Genomic DNA, 18,979 nt, shown 5'->3' on the forward strand with positions numbered 1-18,979 from the left:
CTGTACCTGCATGCTAGCTTTCTGTGTTTCTTGCACGAGGACACCCAAATCTCTCTGAACACCAACACTTGAAAGTTTCTCACCATTTAAAAAAATATTCTGTTTTTCTATTCTTCCTACCAAAGTGACTAACCTCACATTTCCCTACATTATACTCACTCAGTCTATCTATATCCCTTTGCAGACTCTGTTCTCCTCACAGCTTACTGTCCCACCTAGCTTTATTCAACAATTGCAGACCATGACCTCGGCCCCTTTTATTAAAAAAAAATTAAAAAATTAATTCTCTCACATGGCAGCTGATGATGATTCTGTCATTGCCATTTTTACACCACATCTAGAGCCAACTTTTGTTTCTTAACTTGTCCCATTACCATCTCCTTTTGCCTTGCGCCATCATCCTTTTTGTCTTTTAATCTCTCCTGCCTTCCACTTCCACCCTATCACAGACCATCCCTTCTGTTCTTGCCTCCCCTCTCCCTTTCCCTGCCTCTGCACCTGCTTAAAGATCTCTTTCATTTCTAAACATTTTCCAGTTCTGACGAAGGGTCATCGACCTGAAACATTAACTCTGTTTTTCTCTCTCCACGGATGTTGCCTGACCTGCTGAGTGTTTCCAGCATTTTCTGTTGTTATTTTTGTTATTATTTCTGTTTTGGTTTGTATGCTGGTGTGTCATTTTTCTATACCACAAAAGTTGTACCTCTAGCATGTTTGACACACTTTTAAAGTGCTATTTTCAAAGTCTGCACCTGATTGGTTCAAATATTGCATTCCTAAAACAGTAATAAATCGCAACTGAAAAGATGGGGAACCTAATGATGAACAGTTATCTTTAAAAAGATACAGAGAAAGAAAGTCAGTCATTTGCAGCTTGACCTGGAGCTGGGCATCTACGAGCAGCTGCCAATCTAGAAACATAGAAAAATAGGAGCAGGAGTAGGCCATTCGGCCCTTCGAGCCTGCTCCAACATTCAATATGATCATGGCTGATCCTCTATCTCAATACCATATTCCTGCTCTCTCCCCATACCCCTTGATGCCTTTTGTGTCTAGAAATCTATCTATCTCCTTAAATATATTCAGTGACTTGGCCTCCACAGCCTTCTGTGGTAGAGAATTCCACAGGTTACCACCCTCTGAGTGAAGAAATTTCTGCTCATCTCAGTCCTAAATGTCCTACCCCATATCCTGAGACTCTGACCCCTCATTCTAGACCCCCCAGCCAGGGGAAACATCCTCCCTGCATCCAGTCTGTCTAGCCCTGTCAGAATTTTATATGTTTCAATGAGATCCCCTCTCATTTTTCTAAACTCTAGTGAATACAGGCCTAGTCGACCCAATCTCTCCTCATACGACAGTCCTGCCATCCCAGGAATCAGTCTGGTGAACCTCCGCTGCATTCCCTCTATGGCAAGTATATCCTTTCTTCGGTAAGGAGACCAAAACTGCACACAGTACTCCAGGTGTGGTCTCACCAAGGCCCTGTATAACTGTAGTAAGACATCCTTGCTCCTGTACTCAAATCCTCTTGCAATGAAGGCCAACATACCATTTGCCTTCCTAACTGCTTGCTGCACCTGCATGTTTGCTTTCAGTGACTGGTGTACCGGGACACCCAGGTCCCTTTGTACATCAACATTTCCCAATCTATCACCATTTAAATAATACTCTGCCTTTCTGTTTTTCCTACTGAAGTGGATAACTTCACATTTATCCACGTTATACTGCATCTGCCATGTATTTGCCCACTCACTCAACTTGTCTAAATCGCCTTGAAGCCTCTTCCATCACCAGCCGGAGTGGTCTCCGATTCACCTCCTAATATGCTTGCTTTGTAGCCAGTTAAACGCTGCTCGACCTTAATAGAATGATACATTATGCATTATATAGTATAGTGCCCCTGTAATTAAAGAAACATGTTATCTTTTGACTTACCATAACGCCAAGGGAGAGTAGTGAGTGTTTTATGTAACATCACCGTAACTACAGTGTCCCCATTCATGTACCTGCATTTTTAATTTTGTTGCCCTTGAACACTTTCACGCTTAAATATCGAATCCTGTCCAAGCTCCATTTTGTTGTCTTTTTAAACTCAATTTTGCATGTCCGTCAAAAACTGAGCACCCTAAAATTGATTTAAATTTTTTTTTCTTGTTTAGGCATTGAGCATATTCACATAAGAGTGGCTGTTGAAGAAGGTTACCGAGTGGTAAGCGAGATGTTTTGGAACTGTAGTATGAGGTTGCAAGGATACTGCGCAGTGGAGCGGAAACATGCTTCAGGAAGAAAGTTGGGCAAAGCCAGCCGTTATTTAATTGTGGAGTCTGGTATTTAGCTTCTTGGAAAATGCTGCTTGGGAATTGTATCTGCCTACAGTTTTATAGCCTGCTTCAGATGTTACCTGTCTTCACACATTATAATATACTTGTGTGGAAAGATCAAAGTGAACTACACCCCTTGAGATCTGTTTGGATTTAGAAACTATTCTGCAGGCTTTTATCAGGGGCTGAGCTGACCACGATCAAAAAGTACTTTGCAACTTCACATCCTAGTTCAAGTTCATTGCTATGATCATGGTATTGCAACATATAGCTATAATTTATCAATTTAAAAAAAAAAATTGCTAGACAGTTGTGAGACTTGTAATTCTGTGAATATCCTCCCTCCTGCACCAGCCAATGATAGCTTCTGAGCAAAAAGAAACCTTTCCCAGGGAATAAAACGCATCAGAGTGTGAATAATTTTGATATAGTTAAATCATCTGCCATATTGATGCAGTTAAATCTGTTTTCTGGCAACATGCATTTGTTTTAAATTTATTTTAGATTGTTCAGAATCCTGATCGACTTCCCAAAGATATTATGGCTGAAGATTTTTTGTGGGCACAGTGGGATACACAGGGACAGAGGCTGTTCTGTATTGTTGAAAAGGTAAAATAAAAATGATTTGACCCAAGTGTCTATGTTTTGTTGGAATAAAAAAATAAAATATTTGATTAAATGAAGGGATAGAATGTAACTAATTGTTGCAATTTGACCCAGGGTCCCACAAGCAGCAGTGAGCGAAATGAGCAGATAATCTGTTTTTGACCGTGTTATTTGAGGGATAATTAATGACCAGGACACCGTGATGAACTCTGCTCTTCTTCCAAAAGTGTCATGGGATCCTTTTACATCCCCCTGCGAAGGCAGATTGGGCCTAGGTTTAATGTCTTATCCAAAAAACAGCACCTCCAGCAGTGCAGCACTCCCTTAGGGCTGCACTGGAGTGTCAGCCTATCTTATGTGCTCTAGTCTCTGGAGTAGGGCTCGAATCCCACAACCTTCTGACTCTGAGGTGAGGGTGCTGACACCTAGGGGGCGATTTTTGCCAATGGGGGCGCGTTGGAGGCGGGACTGCTGCTTGTCGGGTTTTAGTCCCGCCTCCATCGACTTCTGGCCAACCCACGCTATTTTCCCTTGATTGACCTCGTTAAGCCCGCCCAATTAAGGGAAAGCCGGTTACAGAGAACGTCAGCGTATGACGTTTCATCTGTCAAAAATGTTTGACAGATGAATTGTCATCGTTTGACAGCTCTGTGAAGCTGTCAAACACTGACATTCTCTGTTGTTTGATGAGTTCTTGTATTCAAGACTCATCAAACCTCTTTTGTGAGCAGAAATTAGATGGTTGTTGCATCTGAGAATGCAACAGCCATCTGTCATCTCTGCCGGTGAGATGTGAGACTCTCCGCATCCCCAACTGTTGAAGCCTGCAGGAAGAAACAAAGGTAAGTAAACATTTTCTATCACTTTTCACTCACCTCACACACTTACCTCTCCACACTTGCACCCATCACTTACCTTCACAGCGCACTTTTGCACCCCTCTGACCCCTGCAGACCCACTGCTCGCCTCGGTGACCCTGGCGGGGTTTCCCGACGTCGGAAAGCCCGCGCCTCTGTTGGAAAAATGGGGATAATCCTCTTACCTGTCTGGTAACTACCTATTAACAGGCAGTTAAGTGGCTGTAATCCCCTTCCCGCCTCTAGGAGACGGGACCCGGCGCGGGTTGGCTACCTGCCTCCTGGCAAGATGGCACGGGGGCGGGATGGGCACCCACCCCCAGTTTCTGCCATTTTCCTGGCATACCAGCCTCCCCAGGGCTGGCAAGATCGCGCCCCTAGATTCAAAGGGAAGAAAAAAATATTTTCCCCTTCCCTTCCATTTAATGTGCTGGTGCACAATTCCATTGGTACCAGCAGCCTTTCATGTTCGTGGCTGTTTGTGCATGTGCACAGACATTGAACATTAGCAGGTTATTCTGTCCATGTACACTTTCCAACATACGTCACTGGATAACAATAGCGAGAGAAATCCAGCTGTTTCAATGGGTACATGAGGCTAATTATAGCACTTGTGTTGCCAATGGGACCACCTGACTTGTATGGCTCAACGAAAACTGCTCGGGGATTTCATAATATAAATGAGCCATGAATTTCTCTGCTGGTAACAAAATATGACCAACCCAATAGTGTGATTTTGTATATTCTTTGCTTGTGTTTGAACCTGTAACCGAGGTAATATTGTACAGGTATGGCATTTTTTACTAGAGAAGTTTAAATGGACTATTTAACAGCTTCATGACAGAAAGGCACTTGTAGAGCATTAGGTAGTTTTGCAGTTGAATGGCTTCACTACATCTAGTAAATTGGATAAAATGTACACTGCAACAGTTTGCATTATTGTATTAATGTTAAAGTACTGAGGCCAGTCGATCTACAGCTGTAGTTATGAAAATGTCCTTTTGCTATGTATAGCAAGTGTTTCATGGTTTGCATGTAAAATTAGACTCCAGTAGCATGTTTTATTTTCCACAACCCAGAGACATCCTTGACGATAATGACTTGTTTATTTTAATTAGGAAAGCAATGCAGTTCTGATGTGCATCCAGTTTTACCCCGACAGGAACTATGAAATGTTGGTAAGTCAGTTGTGTACTTTATATCTGCCATCTATGCCCTTTCTAGCATTTTTGAACTGCCCACTATTGTAAATGGCTAATTCATTTTGTGTTTTTTTTCCACTAAAATATATGTGGTGTAAGTAAGTCTGTAAAATTATTTTACAGCAATGTTAAGACATAACAGTCTTATTTCTGTATAGGTAAGGACCCATCAGACACGCCTCTGGGTGCAATCCATGCTCACGAGCAGCTCGCTACCAGAATAAACCATATACTGTGTTCTAAAAATACTTTTACAATAGCAAAATACTGCGGATGCTGGAAATCTGAAATTCGTGGGTTTCTGCGAAACATATCCTTTTCGCGGGATATGTGGAACACTCCGTTCCAATCCTACTTGGGTCCCCTCCCTCACCTCTTTTTTCCGGTACATTGATGACTGTATCGGTGCCGTCTCCTGCTCTCACCCTGAACGAGATAATTTCATTCACTTTGCTTCCAATTTCCACCCTTCCCTCACCTTCACATGGTCCATCTCCAACTCTTCCCTTCCTCGACTTCTCCGTCTCCAACTCTGGGGATAGGTTATTGACAAGCATTCACTACAAGCCCACTGACTCCCACAGCTACCTGGACTACACTTCCACCCCGCCTCCTGTAAGGACTCTATTCCATTCTCCCAGTTTCTCCGTCTCCGCCGCATCTGCTCTGACGATGTCACCTTCCATATCAGTGCTTCCGACATGTCTTCCTTTTTCCTCAACCGAGGATTCCCCTCTACTGTGGTTGACACGGCCCTCGACCATGTCCGTTCTATCTCTCGCACTTCTACCCTCACCCCTGCCCCTCCCTCCCGGAACCACGATAGAGTTCCCCTTGTCCTCACCTTTCACCCCATCAGCCTCCACATTCAACGGATCATCCTCTGCCACCTTCAGCGTGATCCCACCACCAAACACATCTTCCCCCTCACCTCCCCTTTTAGCATCCGTAGGGACCGCTCCCTCCGCGACACCCTAGCCCACTCCTCTACCACCCCCAGCACCCCTTCCCCTTTGCCCGGCACCTTCCCGTGCAAGCGCAGGAGATGCAACACACGCCCTTATACCTCCCCCCTTTCCAATGTCCAGGGCCCCAAACACCCCTTCCAGGTGAAACAGCGATTTACTTGTACTTCCTGCAATTTAATATACTGTATTCGCTGCTCACGATGTGGTCTCCTCTACATTGGGGAGACCAAATGCAGATTGGGTGACCGCTTTGCGGAACACCTCCGTTCAGTCCGTAAGGGGGACCCCGAGCTCCCGGTGACCTGTCACTTTTTAATTCACCGCTCCATTCCCACTCCGACCTCACCGTCCTCGACCTCTTGCACTGTTCCACTGAAGCTCAGCGTAAGCTCGGGGAACAGCACCTCATCTTTCGATTAGGCACTCTACTACTACTTCTTCTTAGGCAGTCCCTCGGAACCGAGGATGACTTGCTTCCACATTAAAAATGAGTTCGCAGGTGACTGATGAGTCCAGTGCGGGACCTACAGTCTCTGTCACAGGTGGGGCAGACGGTGGTTGAGGGGGCGGGTGGGTGGGGTGCTTGGGTTGATGTGCGCTCCTTGCGCTGCCTGTGCTTGGCTTCTGCTTGCTCCCGGCGAAGAGACTCGAGGTGTTCGGCGCCTTCCCGGATGCTTCTCCTCCACTTTGTGCAGTCTTGGGCCAGGGATTCCCAGGTGTCGGTGGGGATGTTGCACTTTTTCAAGGAGGCTTTGAGGGTGTCCTTGAAGCGTTTCCTCTGCCCACCTGGGGCTCTCTTGCCGTACCGGAGCTCCGAATAGAGCGCTTGTTTTGAGAGTCTCGTATCGGGCATGCGGACAATGTGACCCGTCCATTGGAGCTGATCGAGCGTGGTCAGAGCTTCGATGCTGGGGATGTTGGCCTGAGCAAGAACACTGACGTTGGTGCGCCTATCCTGCCAATGGATTTGCAGGATCTTGCGGAGGCAGCGTTGGTGGTACCTCTCCAGTGCTTTGAGGTGCCTGCTGTACATGGTCCATGTCTCTGAGGCATACAGCAGGGCAGGTATCACTGCTGCCCTGTAGACCATGAGCTTAGTGCTGGGTTTGAGGTCCTGGTCTTCAAACACACTCTTCCTCAGGCGACCGAAGGCTGCACTGGCACACTGAAGGCGGTGTTGGACTTCGTCGTCGACGTCTGCCCTTGTTGACAGTAGGCTCCCGAGGTACAGCCCTCTGGACTCAACATAGAGTTCAACAATTTCAGATCATAACCTCAGCCCCTATATATTTTTTTTTTCTTTTCCCTTTTTATTTATTTATTTATTTTTTAATCCACACTTTCGTCTGGGCTTTTTCTTCCCTCCCACATGGCAGCTGTCCTTCATCCTGTCAGGGCCATTCACACTTCATCTAGAGCCATCCTTTGTTCCTTGAATATCTCTTAATGTCTCTTAACCTCTCCTGCTTTCTATCCTATCATTGACCTTCCCTTTTGTTCTTTCATCCCCTCCCCCTTTTCGCAGCCCCCACTTGCTTTAAAATCTATCCCTCTTCCTGCTTTTTTCCAGTTCTGACGAAGGGTCTTCGACCTGAAACGTTAACTCTGTTTCTCTCTCCAAGGATGCTGCCCTGGCCTGCTGAGTTTTTCCAGCATTTTCTGTTGTTATTTCTAAAAATACTTTGTTAGTTCTTTGGGGCACAACTTATCTTGCAACAGAAAATTGAGAATTTAAACACCACCGCGTTTAATTGCCTGGAGTGAATATTTGCTGTAAGGTGTATGTGGACTTGATTTTAATAGCTGTAAGAGTAGGAAGGTGTCATTCAACATTTTCGCCATTCACCTGACTTGTTAATTTTAATCAGGAGGGTGTGTGTGAAGTGCCAATCTGCATGACTAGATAGGTCCCAGGCATCAAAGGATTGAAGTATATGAAACTGGCTCTTCAACCTTTGAAAGAAGTGACTGAAAGGGAATCTTCTTATAGGAATATACAAGATGTGTGATATAGAGAGAGCGTTGTTTTGCACTCGGTAGGTCACCAGAACAAGCAAAAACTAAAACCACTGAAAGGGCAATTTAAGACTGATGCCAGGAAGAACTTATTCAGAATGATCGCTACCTGGGTACTTTTAAATTTGTTTAGGATACAGTTCGATAACATTGTGAAGGGCATTGTTTGTTTTGTGTGATGGCCTCCCTCATCTGTATTTATCTTCTGACTAAGCCATGGGAACAGATCAGAAGGAGATGTTCATTATGTAAGAAGAACTGAGAGCTCCTTAATGAGTTCTGAAAGTGAGTGAAGAAATGTAAAGGATGTAGAATGAAACAAACAGCTGGTGTTTCTAGTGTGGAAATCGTACTGTATCTTGGTTCCCCAAATGCAGACTGGTCAATAACCTCATAGCCATTGTATCTGTACTCCTGTTAATTTTAGTCCCTCACAGTGGAACATAAGAAATAAGAGCAGGAGTAGGCCATACGGCCCCTCGAGCCTGCTCCGTCATTCAATAAGATCGTGGCTGATCATCGACCTCATCTCCACTTTCTCGCCCAATCTCCATATCCCTTGATTCCCCTAGAGTCCAAAAATCAGTCTATCCCTGCCTTGAATATACTCAAAGACTCAGCATCCACAGCCCTCTGGGGCAGAGAATTCCCAAGATTCACAACCCTCTGAGTGAAGAAATTCCTCTTCATCTCAGTCTTAAATAACCTACCCCTTATCCTGAGACTATGCCCCCTAGTTCTAGACACTCCAGCCAGGGGAAACAACCTCTCAGCATCTACCCTGTCAATCCCCTTCAGAATCTTGTATGTTTCAATGAGATCACCTCTCATTCTTCTAAACTCCAGAGAGTATAGGCCCATTCTACACAATCTCTCCTCATAGGACAGCCCTCCCATCCCAGGAATCAATCTAGTGAACCTTCGTTGCACCGCCTCCACAGCAAGTATATCATTCCTTAGATAAGGAGACCAAAACTGTGCACAGTACTCCAGGTGTGATCTCACCAAGGCCCTGTACAGGAGGGGTCAATACTTCTGAAAATTACTTCTATTTAATCAGAAATATTTCGGAAATGGACTTGGGGGTGGGAGGGAGAAAAGCAGAGGCAAGAGAAATTACTTGGTGTTTATTTTCAGGAACTGATTTTTAAGGAAGTTACACTAATCTTGAGAGTTCTTCTTTAGTTCTGTAGAAGTGGCCTGTCACGAAGCTGCATTAAGCAATGTGCCTATGTTTCGCTTTTGGAAGATTTGTTTATGTTGCTTTATAACTGAATAAATGAACGTCATTGAGTATTTAACGATGGAAGTTCTTCCCATTTTTTTCTTTGTAGTTGTTATCTGCTGCACATCCAGTTAGTGATAAATTATCTTTATGAAACTGGTTATAATGACATTTCTTTCTTTCTTCCATGGTAGCTTTCATTTCCTCTTGGATTCTCTTTAACAGTTACAAGATTACGGTAGGCTGTGATTACTATTTGCTTTACATATAACCTGTAGTTACCATTTTTATCCAAATATTCCCACCAATACTGAGAATACAAGCATGATCTTGGGCTATATGAATTTACTTATAAAAATTTAGTACATATAATTTTACATGTAGTTTATACCCTGTAAAGTTATCGGATGAGATTTTTTAAAACCGGCCACTAATGTTTGTTTTTATCAATTATAATTATTTCTCATTTGTTTAACCTCTACATACAGGGGAGGGGAGGTTCCTTTTATGCATTTCCTTTACTCCCCTTCATATTAGAGACAGAAAATATTTGGAGAGAGATGCATCAGCTACTCGAGACAAGATCACACACAATTCAAGTGGCTGGTGCTGTCTTGTTTCTGAGCCCACGATAACCATATTGGTCATATCGAATTGCCTGATGAAAATCATCCTTGGTTAGTGAGACATCACAATGAAGACCTGGATCTTGAATCTTCTAGTCTTTGAGGCACATCAGGATTCTGACTCTAATGGACAGGTTCCCCTCGCTTGCAACCTAAGAAATTCTCTATGAAGGCTTATTATGCCATTTGAAAGCAGTTTGTCCATCATGTGCCACATCTCCAACCTGTTAAAATGTTCTGTGCCAGTGACCTATGTCTAGATGGAATACTAAATCAGCAACTCCCCAAGTTCCCTGAGAGTCAACCTTCTCTAGCTTCTGGCTATTGTCAACCTCTGGGGGCCAGCAGTTGGGAGCAGAGCACTCCAAGGTGTGGAGTCTTACAAAACGTGCCTGCAAAGCATGTTTTGTTTCTCTAATTGCTCTTATTTGGGATTTGAATTTTATTCTAATTGGGTGACCGCTTTGCGGAACACCTCCGTTCAGTCCGTAAGGGGGGACCCCGAGCTTCCGGTCGCCTGTCATTTCAATTCACCGCTCCATTCCCACTCAGACCTCACTGTCCGTGGCCTCTTGCACTGTTCCACGGAAGCTCAGCGTAAGCTCGAGGAACAGCACCTCATCTTCTGATTAGGCACTTTACAGCTTTCTGGACTGGATATCGGGTTCAACAATTTCAGGTCGTAATCTCGGCCCCTATTATATTATATATTTTTTATTATCCACACCTTTGGTTTGTGCCTTTTCCCCTTTTTTCTCTCCCACATGGCAGCTGTCTCTCATTCTGCCAGTGCATTTCACACTTCATCTAGAGCCATCCTTTGTCTCTTTACCTGTCCTATTACCATCTCGTCTCGCCTTGAATATCTCTTAATGTCTCTTCACCCCCACAGACCTTCCCTTTTGTTCTTTCATTCCCCTCCCCTATTTCCCAGACCCCAAACTGGCCTTTTAATCTGTTTCATTTCCTGCTTTTTTTTCTCCGTTCTGAAGCTGGGTTTCGACCTGAAACGTTAACTCTGTTTCTCTCTCCACGGATGTTGCCCTGGCCTGCTGAGTTTTTCCAGCGTTTTCTGTTGTTATTTCTAATTAAATTGATATCTCAACCCTATGAGTCTAGGTGGTCTTTTAAGCTTCGATTAATTTCACTCAAAACAATTACTTCACAAGCTCTTATCTTGGCACTAAAGATTAGAGAGCTTGCTGGTTGTAAACCCACATTTTGTTTTGTATGTCAGTAGATGAGGGCTAAAATAAATGACGGGCAATCATAGTTGTCTATTTTGTCCATATAGTTATGGTCAGTGCTCTTCTGAACTTTTCTGTCTTGTTCCTCAAGATGTAAATGTGCTGTCCTATATTTTTAAATATTCAAAAAAAAATGTCTTCATTCTTGGGATTTTTGCTGCTGGCAAAGCCAGCATTTATTGCCCATCTCTAGTTGCCCTTGAAAAGGTGGTGGTGAGCTGCCTTCTTGAACTGCTGCAGTCCGTGTGGTGAAAGTACTCCCTCAGTGCAGTTGGGTAGGGAGTTCCAGGATGTTGACCCAGCGACGATGAAGGAACAGCGATTATATTTCACAACTCAGGATGGTGTGTGACTTGGAGGTGGTGGTGTTTCCATGCACCTGCTGCCCTTGTTCTAGGTGGCAGAGGTCGCGGGTTTAGGAGGTGCTGTCAAAGAAGCCTCGGTGAGTTGCTGCAGTGCATCTTGTAGATGGTACACACTGCAGCCACTGTACGCCGTTGGTGGAGGGAGTGAATGTTTAAGGTGGTGGATGGGGTGCCAATCAAGCAGATTGCTTTGTCCTGGATGGTGTCGAGCTTCTTGAGTGTTGTTGGAGCTGCACTCATCCAGGCAAGTGGAGAGTATTCCATCACACTCCTGACTTGTGCCTTGTAGATGGTGGAAAGGCTTTGGGGAGTCAGGAGGTGAATCACTCGCCACAGAATACCTAGCCTCTGACCTGCTCTTGTCGCCACAGTATTAATGTGGCTGGTCCAGTTAAGCTTCTGGTCAATGGTGACCCTCCCCCAGGATGTTGATGGGGGATTTGACAATGGTAATCCCATTAAATGTCAAGGGGCAGTGGTTAGATTCTTCCTTTTTGGAGATGGTCATTGCCTGGCACTTGTATGGTGCGAATGTTACTTGTCACTTATCAGCCCAAGCCTGAATGTTGCCCAGGTCTTGTTGCATGCGGGAATGGACTGCTTCATTATCTGAGGAATTACGAATGGAACTGAACTGTGTGCAATCGTAGCGAACATCCCCACTCCTGACCTTCTGATGGAGGGAAGTTCATTGATAAAGCAGCTGAAGATGGTTGGGCCTAGGACACTGCCCTGAGGAACTCCTGCAGTGATGTCTTGGGGCTGAGATGATTGTCCTCTAACAACCACAACCATCTTCCTTTGTGCTAGGTATGACTCCAGCCAGTGGAGTGTTTTCCCCTTGATTCCCATTGACTTCAATTTCATTAGGGCTCCTTGATGCCACACTCGGTCAAATGCTGTCTTGATGTCAAGGGCAGTCACTCTTCCCTCACCTCTGGAATTCAGCTCTTTTGTCCATGTTTGGACCAAGGCTGTAATGAGGTCTGGAGCTGAGTGGTCCTGGTAGAATCCAAACTGAGCATCGGTGAGCAGGTTATTGGTGAGTAAGTGCTGCTTAATAGGACTGTTGACTACACCTTGAGAATAGGCTGATGGGGCGGTAATTGGCCATATTGGATTTGTCCTGCTATAGTCTCTCCCTGCCCCCCCCCCCTGCCACCGCTATGTTAAAATCAAGAATCATTGCACTGTTTCTAATTCTTGACTTATTCTCAGGACTTCAAAACTCCTTACCTTTTGTTCTTTTCTTCTTACAGACTTTTAAAAGTCAAGCTTGGCATCACCTAATTACTGACTATTCAGGGTGTAACATTCTTAGACATGGCCCATAGGTAATTTTCCTAGTGGGGTGATGTATCTTGTTTGTATGTGGGGGTTAAACATGTTTTAAAGAATAAGGAAGATCATACCTACAACAGGTACTTTTAACATTTTCTTTGAACTCTTTCAGCAGCATGCTTCAGTAGGCTATATTTGTTATATTTTGTTTTTTCTCAGTGAATTAATTGTTAAAGAACAAAATCTGTAACAGTTGTCCTATGTTCTTGTTAATGGGCTCTGGCACAAACCTGGCACAATTGCTACCGATGTGCATTCTTCCAATTATAATACCAGCGATCTTGGTTATAAATGTACAAAAGCAAAATACTGCAGATGCTGGAAATCTGAAATAAAAACAAAAATGCTGGAAATGCTCAGCAGGTCAGGCAGCATCTGTGGAGAGAGAAACAGAGTTAACGTTTCGGTTCGATGACCCTTCATCAGAACTGGAAAAAGTTAGAGATATAACAGATTTTTAAGCAGGGGCAGGGAAAGCGGGGAGGGGAGGGGAGGAAAGAACAAAAGGGAAGGTCTGTGATAGGATGGAAGGCAGGAGAGCTTAAAAGACAAAAGGGATGATGCTGCAAGGCAAAAGGAGATGGTAATAGAACAAGTAAAGAAACAGAAGAGGAGTCTAGATGAAGTGTAAATGGCAATGGCAGAATCATCAACAGCTGCCATGTGGAAAAAGTATTAGGGGCTGAGGTTATGGTCTGAAATTGTTGAACTCAATGTTGAGTCCCAAAGGCTGTAAAGTGCCTAATCGAAAGATGAGCTGTTGTTCCTCGAGCTTACATTGAGCTTCGTTGGAGCAGTGCAAGAGGCCGAGGACAGAGTGGGAGTGGAGCGGAGAATTAGTGACAGGCGACCGGAAGCTCGGGGTCACGCTTACGGACTGAACAGAGGTGCTCCGCAAAGCGGTCACCCAATCTGTGTTTGGTCTCCCCAGTGTAGAGGAGACCGCATCGTGAGCAGCAAATACCGTATACTAAATTGCAAAAAAACAAGTAAATTGCTGTTTCACCTGGAAGGATCCACAAACCGGACAGCCCTAGTAGACCCATCGTTTCAGCCTGTTCTTTCTCCACGGAACTGATTTCTTTCTATCTCGACTCTATTTTCTTCTCCCCTTTTCCAGTCTCTTCCCATCTACATCCGCGACTCTTCTGACGCTCTCTGCCACTTTAACAGTTTAAAGTTTCCTGGTCCCAAATGTTGTCTTTTCACTATGGATGTCCAATCCCTCTACACCTCCATCCCCCACCAGGATGGCCTGAGGATGCTCCGCTTCTTCCTTGAACAGAGGCCCAACCAGTCCCCATCCACCACCACCCTCCTCCGCCTGGCTGAACTTGTTCTCTATTGAACATTGAACAACTTCTCCTTTGTCTCCACTCACTTCCTCCAAATAAAAGGTGTTGCTATGGGAACCCGCATGGGCCCTAGCTATGCCTGCCTTTTCGTGGGATATCTGGAACATTCTTTGTTCCAGTCCTACTTGGGCCCCTCTCTCACCTCCTTTTCATGACTATCGGTGCTGTTTCCTGCTCTCTCCCTGAACTAGAAAATTTCATTCACTTTTTGCTTCCAATTTCCACCCTTCCCTCGCCTTCACATGGTCCATCTCTGAGTCTTCCCTTCCCTCCCTCGACTTCTCTGTCTCTATTTCTGGGGATTGGCTATTGACAAACATTCACTATAAGCTCACTAGCTCCCACAGCCACCTGGATTACACTTCCTCCCACCCTGCTTCCTGTAAGGAATCTATTCCATTCTCTCAGTGTCTCCGTCGCATCTGCTCTGACGATGCCACCTTCCATATTAGTGCTTCCGATATGTCTTCCTTTTTCCTTAACTGAGGATTCCCCTCTACCATGGTTGACATGGCCCTCGACTGTGTCCATTCTATTTCCCACACATCTGCTCTCACCCCTTCCCCTCCCAGAACCATGATAGGGTTCCCCTTGTCCTCCCCTTTCACCCCACCAGCCTCCACATTCAACATATCCTCCGCCACCTCCAGCGTGATCCCACCACCAAATACATCTTCCCTGCCCCTTTCAGCATTCTGAAGGGACCACTCCCCCCGTGACACCCTGGTCCACTCCTCAATCACCCCCAACACCCTTTCCCACGGCACCTTCCGTGCAAACGCAGGAGATGCAACACCTGCCCTTTTACCTCCTGCCTTCCCACTGTCCAGGGCCCCAAACACCCCTTCCAGGTGAAAGTGATTTACTTTTATTTCTTGCAATTTAATATACTGTATTTGCTGTTCACGATGCGGTCTCCTCTACATTGGAGAGACCAAATGCAGATTGGGCGACCGCTTTGCGGAACACCTCCGTTCAGTCCGTAAGTGTGACCCCGAGCTTCCGGTCGCCTGTCACTTTAATTCTCCACTCCACTCCCACTCTGGCCTCTCTGATCTCGGCCTCTTACACTGTTCCAATGAAGCTCAACGTAAGCTCGAGGAACAGCACCTCATCTTTCGATCAGGCACTTTACAGCCTTCTGGACTCAACATTGAGTTCAACAATTTCAGACCATAACCTCGGCCCCTATTTTTCTTGACATGGCAGGTGTTGATGATTCTGTCATTGCCATTTACACCTCATCTAGACTCATCTTTTGTTTTTTTTACTTGTCCCCTTACCATCTCCTTATGCCTTGCACCATCATCCCTTCTGTCCTTTAATCTCTCCTGCCTTCCACCCTATCACAGACCTTCCCTTTTGTTCCTTCCTCCTCTCCCCCCCCCTCTCCCTGCCTCTACACCTGCTTAAAAATCTGTTGATTCTTTAACTTTTTCCAGTTCTGACGAAGGGTCCCAGACCTGAAACGTTAACTCTGTTTCTCTCTCCACAGATGCTGCCTGACCTGCTGAGTATTTCCCACATTTTCTGTTGTTTATAAATGTGTCGGGTTAAGGGAGGAGCAAGCATAGGTTCTCGATCCTGTACAAATCTTAGATGTAACGTACCTTTTACGCACTGCACGTCCCCTGGGAGGAACTGTGTATATAATGCCTGTTGCACAAAAAGAGGATCACGATTGTCTTGTTAGATACGTTGTAAATAGATGAGTAAATTTAATTTGTAATGTTCTGTGACTGTCTCCTCCATTTAACTACATTGTGTTGTCTTTTTTCAGCCTTGTAAATTTTGGGTACAATCATTTTCAAGAGGAAGAGGAATCTTCTGCATCGTTGAATCTGCAAGTTTTCACAAATCATACAGGTAGCAAGTATAAGCAGGTCGATTTGTTTTAACTTTTTTGTATGTCGTGAAATACACGTGTTCCAACAATGTTACTTAAGAGTTTCCTGATTAGCGAGTGATCTAAAACAGTGCAATCCATCACTTTGGGTAACAAGGTAATTCCCATGCCCTCTTTATTCATTCTCCCCTCCCAAAATAGGGGGGATACAAAATTATTTAGTTTAGATTTACGTAGAGTAATCTGAGGTGGGTGTGGATAGACTAACTGCTCCGTTACGAGTGACGCTAACTGTAACTCAGAAGATTGTGATGACCTTTAATGCTCCCATAGTCACATGAGGCAACTTTCACTTCTTTCCATTGCTGATTCAAAACTCTCCCAAATGTTGACTTATGTTAGAAGGCAAACAGTTGCTGTAGTCTCATGAATTCATCACTGGTCATAGCATTAACTTAAAGTTTTGGCTCTCAGAATAATTTTGCAGATGAAAAATAAGGACTATCTGCAGTACCATCTGCATACCACCAGGTGGAGATATTGCACTTTTTGGCCTGTGTCGACTAAATATTAACATTTGTCTTTTGCAGAGAAATGCAGAAATCCTATCTGAACAGAAGTGGGCAAACAAATTAAAATTAATGGAGAAACTGGAAAAGAGAGCTTTTAAGAAAGTTCAGTCTTGCTCATTGTCAGCAATTGTAATGTTCTGCAAACCCTGCCTCAGTCCAGCATTACACTGGGAGGGGGCAGGCCTTGAATCTTTTTGCAAATGTGCGGGAGCCTTTTTTTTGCATGAAAATCTAGCATAATCTGTATGTGGGGATTTAGCTTTTTCTGTGTATGGAGAATCTCATTTTTATGAATGGGGGTTTGTATGTATGCAGGTTAAAATCAAGGGTAGAAAGCATGACTTCTATCATTTATTTGTTGTTGTTGTAGGTACCATGTCTGTGTGCTACAGCCATCCTGTACGAAATGAGCAGGAATTCACTTATTCGGTGATTCTTCTGCCTCATGGTAAATCTGGTTTCAATTTTTTTTACTGTAAATTTTTACCACCCAACAATTCTCTCTCCTTTTTGACTATACGGCACTCGGCCAGTCTTTTTCTTCATTTTCGGGAGGGCAGGATAGACTGAGGCAGATTTTTTATAAACACCAGCATAGCTGCTCTACTGTCGACCTGCAGGATGCCCCCTTAAAGTAAGGCCATCGGTTTCTCTTGCCTTAAAGTGGTATTCCACCTGGAAAGCTGGTCTGAAACTGTCTCTCAATATTGGAGCATTCTGGTATTTGAGGCAATGGTCATCAGACTTGCAGCAAGTGCTCTGTTGCGTTTGCTATTGATTGGGCTGCCTAGTCTTTTCAACATGTTTAAAGGGATTGTAAACCAGTTACAGAACAGATCATTTTGGAACAGATAGTTCTGACGAAGGGTCACTGACCTGAACCGTTAACTCTGTTTCTCTCTCCACAGATGCTGCCTGGCCTGCTGAGTGTTTCCAGCATTTTCAGTTTTTATTTGAGATAATTTTGGAACTTTTTTTTCCCAAGTCAGGATTGACTAGCCTTGTTTAAAATATATAATGTTACTTGAACCTACAGTATTCATTTCCTGGAAGGCCTTTTTTTTCTAAAATTAAAAGTGCAGACTATTCCTTTTGATGTTTCAAATATTTGGGTATTTTGACCCTCCATACTTTAAAAGAGTTGTGATCAAGTTAAGTGGAATTTTCTTTTAATGAGAATGGTTTGATGCAGTGTTATGAAATGCATAGCAGCCTTAACCTGCAAATTGAAAAGTTTTGATTTGCATTTGTATATGACCCTAGCATAAATAAAGAGTTGGGTCACTAAACAACCTGAATGGATCTCGAGAGTGCAGAACTGGTCACATTTTAATTTTTTTAAACTTTTTTTTACAGGTTGGAGAAAAACATTTATTGTTTCCTTGGAGGCTTCCGAATGTGCCCATATAAGTGAACCAACCTTCATAAACATTGGTACGCTGATGGTATATTTATAGATCAGAGAATCTGCACATTATGTAGATTTATTTAAACATACAAGGGCTACATTTCCTTGCCTTTCTCTGCATATTTTCTGTGTCTGATTAGGGCAAGTACATTTTTGTGCCAGGAAGATTAGGCAAAACCATTTCCGCCAGTTTTCTAACATAAAATTACTCCTCCTTTCTCTCCCCCCACCCCCACCCCATTCCCTTGCAATTTGACTCTTCCCACAATCCACATGTCGAGTCGTGAGTGCCCTCGTTTAATTATATTAAAGAGAATTTCCTGCTTTTACACTCACCATGCATTCAGGATAACTTAGACCAAGAATTATAAGATGCAGCTGTTGCCAGGATTGTCTGAGGCGGGCAAAAGTGAGGAGTTCTGAGTCTGGAGAGTTTCAGTCGTAATATCGGCAGCTGGGAAACACTTATTGCAGTGATTTTATATTTGTAGAGCCTACGCAGACCGGGACTTGCTCCTCAGTGCTTCTGACTGGGTAAGACCACAAGCAGACTTTCACCCCACATCCTACCCACAGTCAGGGCTTGGGAGTAGGCATGGCATTTTCTATAGGCATACCCTCCTGTGCCATTATCGTGGAGGAGTTGCACAGGATGGAGGAAAGGGGAGTCGGGCAGCATTTAGTAGGATGCAGACCATCGGATATTACATAGAAACATAGAAGATAGGAGTAGGCCATTCCCTATAGAATATACCTGCAGTGCAAGTCATATGAAGACCTTACTGAGGCGATGTGTCTTTTCTTCTTGGGCAGTCCCTCGGAACCGAGGATGATTTGCTTCCACATTAAAAATGAGTTCAAAGGTTACTGATGAGTCCAATGCGGGACCTACAGTCTCTGTCACAGGTGGGGCAGACGGTGGTTGAAGGGGCTGGTGGGTGGGGTGCTTGGGTTGACGTGCGCTCCTTGCGCTTGGCTTCCGCTTGCTCCCGGCGAAGAATTTGGTCGCCTGAGGAAGGGA

The 18,979-nt window shown here is 44.4% G+C and overlaps 1 protein-coding gene across 5 annotated transcripts in view; it reads left to right on the forward strand.

Annotated features, from left to right (window-relative positions):
• gsap (gamma-secretase activating protein) overlaps nt 1-18,979 on the forward strand; it is a 91,842-nt gene that overhangs the window by 20,672 nt on the left and 52,191 nt on the right. For 4 of the 5 annotated variants that reach the window (XM_086010416.1, XM_086010414.1, XM_086010417.1 and 1 more), the window contains 7 exons: nt 2,163-2,212; nt 2,829-2,933; nt 4,906-4,965; nt 9,393-9,436; nt 15,913-15,998; nt 16,921-16,998; nt 17,907-17,984. In XM_086010416.1, coding sequence (XP_085866542.1) covers nt 2,163-2,212; nt 2,829-2,933; nt 4,906-4,965; nt 9,393-9,436; nt 15,913-15,998; nt 16,921-16,998; nt 17,907-17,984 — 501 coding nt within the window. The remainder of the gene's footprint in view (nt 1-2,162; nt 2,213-2,828; nt 2,934-4,905; nt 4,966-9,392; nt 9,437-15,912; nt 15,999-16,920; nt 16,999-17,906; nt 17,985-18,979) is intronic. The other variant, XM_086010415.1, reaches the window with a different exon arrangement.

Source organism: Somniosus microcephalus, chromosome 17, assembly GCF_052327205.1.
Source record: "Somniosus microcephalus isolate GS21.2 chromosome 17, FLI_Smic_1.0, whole genome shotgun sequence".
Taxonomy (NCBI): Eukaryota; Metazoa; Chordata; class Chondrichthyes; order Squaliformes; family Somniosidae; genus Somniosus; species Somniosus microcephalus.